The following is a 10519-nucleotide window of genomic DNA, read 5'->3' on the forward strand; positions in this document are numbered from 1 at the left end:
AGATGAATGCAGATAATTTGTTTTCTATGGTGAGGCAGGTGTAATATTTAGGGATGACCCTAGTGGCCTCCTTTTCTGAAAAAATTTAAAAAAAAAAATGCAGACTTTTGCTCTTGAGGGTTACTGAGCATTAACTCACTGAAAGCAAACAAGGATTTTGTCTAACATCTTAGAAATAAAAGATTAAAAATTGTTGCTCTATCCCATTTAATTCAAAATCTACCTCAAGAACTTGTTTAGATATTTTAATCATTCAAAAATGGAAAACAGCAGATGTACACAAAATACAATAAGATATGCAAAAAGCTAGTGTAAGTAGTAGTAGCATCAGGAAAAATCATGGAACAAGTAGTGCTGCTGGTAGCTTCATCTTAACTTCTTGTTATAGAATTACAAATATTGTACAGAAAGATTTTCTTTCGGCAATGGCACAATATTAAGAAGACTACAGGGTTCATATCCATTAGCTGACATATTGCTTTTGGAGGAGGTTAGCACAAAACCCTAAGTCGAACCGCACTTCTGGCGGATCACCGATGCAATCAAAGACTGCATCTGCTGCCACAAAGTCCTCTTCAGCTGTGTAACTGTGGACAACAAGAAAGAGCAAAGTGACTCAATCTGAATGGAAAAGTGAAGCGAGATAAATAACTATCAAAAGATAACAACAAACCCATTTCTCTCCTCGATTCGATATGTCGCCAAATAAACAAAGACCAGTTAGTTATTTTTGTCCAGGATAGAGAAATGAAACATTGACATATTTTTCACTGTATATAAAACTTAACATTCTGTCTTGATATAATTATATCGAAAAAACTGGTTTTAGTGGTTTCAACATTTTTATGAATTTGTTGAGCTGAGCTAGTCATACAATTCAGTATCAGAAGGGTACTGTGAGTAAGGGATCTACTCTCATCACTTAGACTCAGATGAGATACAATTATGGGGTGGAAATAGAGCAGATGACTAATGACGAGGATTTCACATGTCAAATGAAGTGGTTGGATTGAAAAAGAAAATGGTGCTTCTCAGCACATTATTAGCAAACATCATTCATAGAATAGTACTTGAAGCAATATCAGCCATCAAGCTTTGAGGCATGGCATCAACATTCTATGTTTTTGCATTAAATTCCAATTTACAAACTTATGCCACGTTATTAACCTCCAAGCCTTCCACTCAAATATGGGTCCAGTTACATTATCATAAGATGGCAAGGCTCAAAATAAGATCAAACCTTTAGAAGTAATTAATGTTGTTTTCCTAATAGAAAGGAGAAGCCTATCCAAAACCTATTAGGTCAATACCAGTGGAAAGACCTACACAAATGATAGTTTATACTTTAAATTCACGCAACCAAGGAATGACTCGAAAACTTCTCCTACAATTGAGACGTTAAAGAGGGAGGATGAAAAATTTTGATACAGGAATTTCTAAATTTAAGCCTCAAGAAAACATACATCATAAGGATACCTACCAAATAAGTCATCCTAGTCTACATAGTTTTATGAGACTTAAAATTTCCTATATATGAAAGAATATAGAGAAGACAGTTTAAGTGAACACTGTCTTCAAATAATAACACCTACCAACCATAATTTTAGTCCTCAAATGAAAAACAAAAGAGACACATTTAAGAAAGTATAAGTAATCACTATCCTATACAACAGTGAATAAACAGGGGGACAAGGATTCAGGGAGAGAGAGAGACTTTCTTAATTAGCAGTTCCTCGATGACTGTCTGTGTGAAGATATTTTGCAGTCCTATAATATGTTCATAGATTCACTAGTAATCATGGGATGCAGTTGACTGGCTTAATTCATAGCATCAAATGGAAGAAATCATAGCTTGGATTGAAACATAATTCAGTGACAGAATTCCAACCAAAATATATGAAAACAAATAAATAAACTTGTAATATATTATCAATGTAATTCATTCAAACTGCCAATTGTAAATGATTATGAGAAATGAGATCCTGATAATTTCATTCTTAAAGTGAAATGGTGCATATCATCAATCATTTGTACATATATAATGCTCACCCGCTCTTTGTTATTATACACTTCATACCAGCAGCTTTAGCTGCAGCAAGTCCTATGGTACTGTCCTCTACTACAACACAACTGAAAAATACAAAAGATTAGTATGATGCACAAAGTATTTAACAACGAAGAATTCTTAATGAATTTTCACACAAGCATTAAAAGAGAAATCTGAAAAATATGAAATGAGTTATAGTGGTAGCTTGCTAAAGACCAGCACTCTATGATATTGATGATGTCCTGTGATATCAAATACATATTTGATGTGAAAATATTGTACAGAAATTTAGTACAATGTGTTTTCATTATCGAATACTATATTTCTGACTGGATATTCTCAAAAGGAATATAGTTTAACTATGTTAAATATTGCAAAATCATCTTATTATTGGTTGTATCACATGATAAAAAAGAGCTATACTTGGAAACAACTTTGTTGAAAACTTGAAATGATAACATTTTCATGCTAATATAAGTCTACAAAATTTAGGTGAAGAACATCAGCAACTTAACATATGTAAGGCATACCTTGATGGATCAACTTCAAGGGTATCAGCTGCTAATAAGTAGATCGCCTGCCCAAAGAGAACCAAGAGTCAACCAAGATTCATAAAAAATCATAAAAATGAAGATATGGGACTAAATATAGAATCATCAACACATAAGCAAATTTATGGAGTCTATGGACAGTCATAAATCAAAATACAGTCCTCTTCCTATATTAAACACCATAAGGAAGTTGACATTCAAGGAGACCAAACATCCATAAAGGAAGAAAAATAAATTATCTTCCATAGTTGTAGAAGAAAGTTTCAAGATCTGTCTTATTTAGAAGAATAACAAATGAGAGCTAAAAATATTTAAATGTTAAAAAAATTGATCATACAGTGAAAGCAATCATTTGACATACTCTGTTTTGGATGCTTTTCTACCATTTCTTTTAGTGATATTCCAAACAAATGATGTTATCAACAATGGAATGAAAAGATACATGGGTTTACAGGAGTTGTTACAGAGGACTCTTTGTGACAGAATATTTGGGTTAAAAGTGATGATATAGTTGTGTCAAAAGGTTATAATGACTGTTCAGACAAACAAAAGAAATAGTGATAACAGAATAGTGCAAGATAACTGTGAGACTTTTGGTTCAAATAAATCAAGTTTGGTTGCCCTGCCATTAATATTACAATGAAAAAATAGAAGAAATTGAGCCTGAGTTGAATTGAATATATAAAAAATCAGAAACGGAAACTAACTTACTGGATCAGGTTTCTTACGAGGAACAACATCCCCAGCAAATATGGTTATTTTCTCTGCTCGATCACTGCCTAACAAGAATGATACTATGGCTGAAACCTGGAGCAACCAAGCACACTTGCAGTTAGAGTAACTGTTGGACTGCATGTTCATATAGCTTGCAATTCTTGTGTAAAACCTGAAGCTAAGTTTCAGGATAAAATAGATCACCATAAACTGACTCTGCAAGTTTTTATCTATCATTACATGGTATCATATCATTAAACTCACTCAGAAGAGAAATAGCATCCACTATTGAAATGTCCACCTTTTACCCAACAAGAAAAATGAAAGAAAGAAAAGTCTCAGATGAACTTGAGAAACAATCAAGAGGAGATAGTCAATGCAAGGCCAATATCTCCTTCTGTCAAAATGCAATTATTTGACACAATAATAGAATTTATTAAGGTCAAAATTGGTATATCCAAAAGGAGAGAAGAAAAATTGCCCTTCATTAAGAATCATTTGGATACTAATTCCCTAAAACCTTCAAATTAATAGAGAATAAGTACAAGTCAAACTTCTAAAGTTCTACTGAAATATAGTCAAATGTCGATACATGAACTATCTTATTCCAGAACAAAGATTGCCACCTCGATGCTCCCAAACAGGTCTTGCATGTAAGGTTGTATCTTTGAATATGTCCTTTTAAGCAGCAACACATTATATAACGTTCTTAGCAATTCTACAATCTACATTCCCTCCTATGAGCCCCCACAGACATTATCCAAGATCTAACAAAGATCATGGACAGAAGTAGCAGTGAACTACTTATACAACTAAGAGAAGAGCCTACTACAAAGCAATGAAACAGTAGAAAAGAATCAAGAAACTAGTTTAAATAAAAGAGCTAAATGTAGGTTTTTACGCGAGTAAAGTTTTCTTTCCTCAGGAATTCAAGGAGAAAGGTAAGTCCACCAATATTCTTGCTTTCTTCTAATAAATGTAACAATTCATCAGCTAGATGTTTCATAGATCAGAAGGTGATCAATACTGTATCTTTTTCAAGACTATGAATTTTGCAGCAGAGATTATTATCCAATGAATATTTTTGATAGGACCACCATAGCAATATAAAACATAATGATTCATGTTCAAACCTAGACCCTCACTTATCCAAGCATGCAATAGCAAAACCTAGTTACCGTACCGCCTTCTCATTTGAAGTACTGCAAACTGCAACTTTTACTCCTTTTGCCAGAGCTTCATCAATCAGCCTAAAAAGCCAAGGAGCTTCACATTATGAAATCATTCTGTGGTTAACCGCTCAATTGCAATTAATCAGCTTACCCAACAGAAGCTTCAAATGTATTACCTTTGAACACCAGGTCGCAGAGGAAGTAGCTTCTTCTCTATAAGAGCCATGAATAATTCTGTCTTCCTCTTATGAAGAGACGCAATAAATTGCTTTCTATCTTCTTCAGTCTTTGGTGCTTTAGTTGGCCAACCCGTCTTATTGAAGTATGCTGTCATTCTAAAAGACCAGAAGAGCATCATAGAAGGGGGAAAAGAAGGAAAGCAAAGAGGAACAGATCAGCAATACTTTGAACAAACACAAAACTTCAACTTTCTGATTTCTATAACGAAGCAGGATGGGAGTGGTAAACAATATATAGTATCCACTTCCAAAATCTCCAGGAAATGGTATTAGACTAGAGATTACAATTTATTTAACAGAACATTTATAATCTTAAGAATCAAACTTCGAAGTTACCTCTCCTTTCCACCACCTATCTTGAGCAATTCACCATAGAGTTCAACATCCCAGCTAACACCCAGTTCCTTCTGCAACCGTCAAATAGCCAGAATGAGATTTACTTGACCAATGCGAAATAATCAAATCCGACTCAAACCCAATTGTAACCAGAAGAACCCCAATCACACGCGATTCAAGCATCCAACCTCGGAGAAGGTCTCATTGAAGGAAATCCTATGCCCGTCCTTCTCCGTGTCCACGAGCACGCCGTCGCAATCGAAGAGCAGAGCGGCGGGGAGAGACGACGTGGAAGCGGAAGAGGAATCCGACGAGCAAGAGATCCCGCCACTCCGATTCCTTAATCGAATCGATCCGCCTCCGAGATTTCCCCTCCTCCTCCTCCTCCTCCCCAGAGATAGCGAGAGGGGAGGAGCAGTTACTCGACTCGCTATTCCTCCGGATAGAGGAGAAGGATTTCGTGAGAATAGAGGGGTGGATAAGTTCTTATTCGGTAATAGCGCAGTGGAAGCAGCTGCAGTTGCGGTTGCGGCCATTGGGGAGTGTGGAAGTTATTGGGAGGCAACTTGGGAAGACGGACGGTTGGTGGTTTGCTTCCGAGTATAATTTTAAACGACGAGAGCAAGACAAGGTTATCCGAGCGGGCCCCAACCCTATCCGAGATCCCGCCACACACCATGAGGAGGCTCTTAATGGGCTTGGAAAAGACCATTAATAAGTATTGAGTTTTTTTGACTAAAAACTAGGCCTTCTTGTGATTTTTATTACCTAGGTACACTCCCTAAAATTTTTTTCAAAAAAAATTCCACATATATCCTCTTGAATAAGAAATAAATAACTACATGAATTTCTAAACCAAAAAAAAAAAAAAAAAGGTTCAGAGTGTATGCCGTGGAAAAAAAGTTTAGGGAGTGAATGCGAAAATTTGATGATAGTTCAGGAAGTATTTTATTTAGTTAAGTAGTTCAACGCAAAGCCTAACACAAAAACAAAATCTATGTTGGCTACCACCTCATAGTTTCAAGAAAAAAAAAGTTAAATTTAAGCATTTTAGTTTAGTTGCTTTAATCTAATTGAAAGTAATTAATTTAAGAAGATTCCTAACTCTCCTCTACTCCTCTATGTAAACCCATTATTTACTCAATCTAAAATACAAAACTCTTGTCTCTAACTCTCTCTAGTTTATATGGAGACTTCTTATAGAGTATAATAGTGGAGGCATCTCATGTGTTCTGCCCAGAACTCCAATCTATTTTACTTGATAATCCTGACTATAGGTTGAAAACTGAAGTTTAGTACATCATACAATATGCCGAAATAATGCACATTTTTATATAAAAATATATTTAGTCTATAAAATAGTAATCTTAACAGAAAAAAGAAGCGCATTATAACGTTATTACGAACCGGCCTATTCCGATCCGCAACATTTCTGCACTCGATGAATCTCGTAACTTCCGAAGAGATCTGCGAATAATCTAACCGACCGATCTTCCTGAATTTTGGATATGTTGTTTCTCTTGGAGAGACAACGAATCCAAGATCACAAGATTTGAACAATTAAATCTCAAGATATTAACCAAACAGTGGTTGAAAGTTAATTAGATCCAATCTTGATAGCCCTCCAATGGCTAGATAGATACTAGGTTTACTCTTTGGCGTGAAGGAGGAGAAGTTGTTGTACAAGAGGGTGGTTAGAAGTTGAAAGAGGCCGACCAAAGACTTGGGCTATGGAAGAAGAGAGGAAGGAGAGGGCGTCAATGGCTACAAACAAATTGGGAAAGAGATAAAGGCCAAATCCAATTCAATTATCCAAGATCATACTCCAATTAGGGTTTTCTCTATATTTATAGAGGCTCACCTTAGGGACTCACCAACTAAGTTAAACAACTCTAACAAACCCTAATAACCCAACAACTAATAGATGTATGCATTTTCTTCTATATAATAGATCACGTGCATATAACAAGTCATGCATATAAGGAATTTAGGTGGTGAGGAAATCAAGAGGAAGATAATGCAATGTAGTCTCCAACCATATTTAACACTTGCATATCCTTAGTAATCTATCACATGTATACTCATGTTGGAGATCATATCGACATAAAATTATAACAGTATAATCACCTCCAATCATCTCTATATGTCATCAATGTACTCATATTCTAGATCAGCCTGATCAAATGTATGATAAAATATACTTAACTGAATTCATCTCTAGATAAAGTCATATAATTATGTTGGAGATATATATATATAATTATATAATTATATAATATATCATAATTTGATAAAAGCGTCTAGGGGATAAGACTACTCATTGCCTAATCAGAAGATACAAAATACGTATCCCTTATATCCGCCAACTGAGGGTCAACTCATCGCTAACAGAGTCCATGGGGTCTCACGTAAAGGGTTTGAGATCTGAAAATGTTTAGGTAACATAAAATTAGTTGTTTATCCGATTATAATCCGTTCAAGTAAGATATAATATTAGGTTTAAAATAAATTAGATTCATAGGATAAATTTAACTGAGATAATATTAATATGCTATTACCATAATTTGTATTTATTTAATAAAAATCCTAGTTTGGTAATTATAGAATAAGTAATAATTATATAGTAATTTATCTCCTTTTTGTAAATAACCAACGACAATATATATATATATATATATATTAATAAAAATAAAATTATAAATATAATCTTATTAATAAGTATTTTGTGATACTTACTCTTATTTAATTAATCATAAATTATATCAAAAATAGTCATTATCCTATTATACAAAATAATATGCAAGCTTAGTATTTCATTTTATACAAAGTAGTAGACAATATAAGATGCTAAAAATAGTTATATAAAATATAAATATAAATATAATAATATTATTAATAAGGCTACATGTATTAATCTAATAAATAATAACTAAACCATAAATAAAATTTATATGCAAATATTTATAATTATAATTAATAAATTATTATACTAAAATACTTAGCTAATAATTATACTAGTGAGTGTGAATTATCAAAATAATTAATTATCTAAATAAACCAATTTACCTTAATTATTGAAAATAAAAATATATAATTAATAAAAAAAATAGCAAGAGGGAGCAACCTCCTCTTGCTACAGTGCTGGGCGAGGAGAAACCAAGGAAGAAAAAGAAGAAGAAGAAGAAAGAAAGAAAGAAAGAAGAAAGAAGGGAAAGGAGGGGGAGGGAACTAGGCCAGCAGGGAGGGGCTCGACCGCTGTTGGCCAGCCAGCGGCCGGCCAGCGGCCAGCCTCTCGCTAGTAGCTCGGTTCCAGTGAACCCGAGAGAAAAAGAGAAAGAAAGGGAGAGAAAGAGAGAGATAGGGAGTGAGAGAGGGAAGAGGCTTACCAATGTCAATGGAGGTGACGGCGGCGGCAACAACAGTAGAGAGAGAGAAAGAGAGAAAGAGTGTTTGAGAGAGAGAAGAGAGAGAGAGCTCGAAAGATAGAGGAGAGAAGAAAGAGAGAGAGAGAGAGGCGATAGAGAGAGAGGCAATAGGGAGGGAGGCTACGGTGGCAGCGGTAGGGCGCGTGGCATCCTCCATGCAAACTGTAGGGCGCGTGGCATCCTCCATGCAAGCTGCTCATGCAGCTGCATGGGCACGAGGCTAGCCAAAATTGTGCCCATAAAATTTTTAATTTATTTTTTAAAAGGTTAGGTTGTTACACGCATACAAATACAAAGAATAAGTTTATATGGATACTAAATGAACTAAATGAACTAAATGAAAAGGGCTCCAAAACCCTAACATTATGGGCCTCAAAACTGAAGAGATATAATATAAATATCATTCTCAAAGAAAGAAATTTCTCATAATTTACTATAATTTTTTTACTATAATTTTTTCTTTATAATAGACTTTGAGATTTTCTATAAAAGTATAAATAGAAGCGAGTTACGTGCAGAAAAATATTGTGTTACTCGGATTCTATTTTTAACCCGCTAAGTTTTCAAATAAGAGAGCACGACCTAATACAAAGAAATATAACGTGACTAATTTGTAACCCACCCCCTGCAATAATTTGTTATGTAATTATAAATAATTTAAAGATAATTGAACTTAAATAAGATTTCTTCCACATTCCTAACACTCTTCCTTATAAACTCATATCTTTCCTCCTATAATATTCTCTATCTAAAACTCATTACACTTCTCTCTCTCTCTAATTTATGGAGACCATAGAACTTTGCAACATTGGTTATGATTCCTCTACTGTAATTGAGTGAAATAATGAAATCATCTCATGTGATGTACTCAGAACTCTAATCCATTTCATTTGACATTCATAACTATTAAGGGTTAGGTATCACTTTTAAACCACAATGAATTGGAATAATGGTATATACCTCCATTTCTTCTTTCAGTAATCTCATATTGTTCTTGTATATATATATGGGCATTTGCATAAAAAAGACATTTAGTTTTCAAAATAGTAAAAATGGGCCTTTGTACACATTTGTGTTGCCTATCTCTTGTATAAATTATGTGCATTTCATTATAAAGATGTATATTTAGTATAAAAAATAAATGCATTCAATTTTTTTTTGAGGACATCTGCTTCTTCTTTTTTATCATTTATATCAATATAGTATAAAGTTGGAAACCTAGCATTGAAGATGTGTAGTTCTTCTATCAATATTTGTTGTATGACTTTTTAAAATTTTGTATAAATATATTAGGATAAACACATAAATGGGTTGTTGGCTTCATGTATCTTAGGAAAAAAATTGTAGCTAAACATATAAAGATAATATAGAATTAATATTTATTAGCTTATAGATCTCATGAAATATCCTTTTCAAAAATTAAGATAGACTTATATGTATAGCACTGTAACGTCCAGTTCAATTAAATAGATGTCAAAATGGATTCTCTCAATCTTTAATGGAAAGGAAAATAGAAGATATAAGACTTGACTTATATTTATTTATTTATTCTGTTTTAATACTATAGATATTGTATTTTAAAGCACACGAAATTAAACAGCCCAAAGTATATTAACTAATAGCATTGTAAATTATTGATAGTTTAATAATCATTTATAAGAATAAACTAATAATGATGTTAGTTTGTTTTCATGGAGTTGGCAATTCATAATTCATAATATTTCTGAGTATTTAGAGTACCAGAAAAATTATTCTAAAAAAAATCACCTAAAATATATGCAAACATTCTCGTTGACATCTAAAACAAACACTATGTAAATTTTGAACAACATCAAGAATGATTTATTCTTCTTTATTATTTCATATCTCATTCAACACTATTGAAATAATGTATGTTTTATACAAATCAGTTTTATCCCATGAAATACTAATACTACCATAAAGAAATGTATACAAATTTAAATAATAAGATTAGATGCATACTCGAAGAACTAATTTGCTATCGCAAATGGGCTCTTCCCTTTCCCTTCCCTTA

At 33.3% G+C, this 10519-nt stretch overlaps 1 protein-coding gene across 1 annotated transcript; it reads right to left on the bottom strand.

Annotated features, from left to right (window-relative positions):
- Positions 1-340: 340 nt before the first annotated feature.
- Positions 341-5657, bottom strand: LOC140801615 (CBBY-like protein). The gene is made up of 8 exons (XM_073156802.1): positions 5248-5657; positions 5060-5130; positions 4661-4819; positions 4496-4562; positions 3310-3405; positions 2578-2624; positions 2050-2130; positions 341-587 (listed from the first exon to the last, which is right to left on the bottom strand). The coding sequence occupies exons 1-8, from the start codon at positions 5593-5595 to the stop codon at positions 464-466; spliced, it is 993 nt and encodes a 330-aa protein (XP_073012903.1). The 5' UTR covers positions 5596-5657; the 3' UTR covers positions 341-463.
- Between the last annotated feature and the right edge of the window lie 4862 nt (positions 5658-10519).

This window comes from Typha latifolia, chromosome 15 (assembly GCF_019914945.1).
Source record: "Typha latifolia isolate L0001 chromosome 15, TyphaL0001v2, whole genome shotgun sequence".
In the NCBI taxonomy this organism is placed as follows: domain Eukaryota; kingdom Viridiplantae; phylum Streptophyta; class Magnoliopsida; order Poales; family Typhaceae; genus Typha; species Typha latifolia.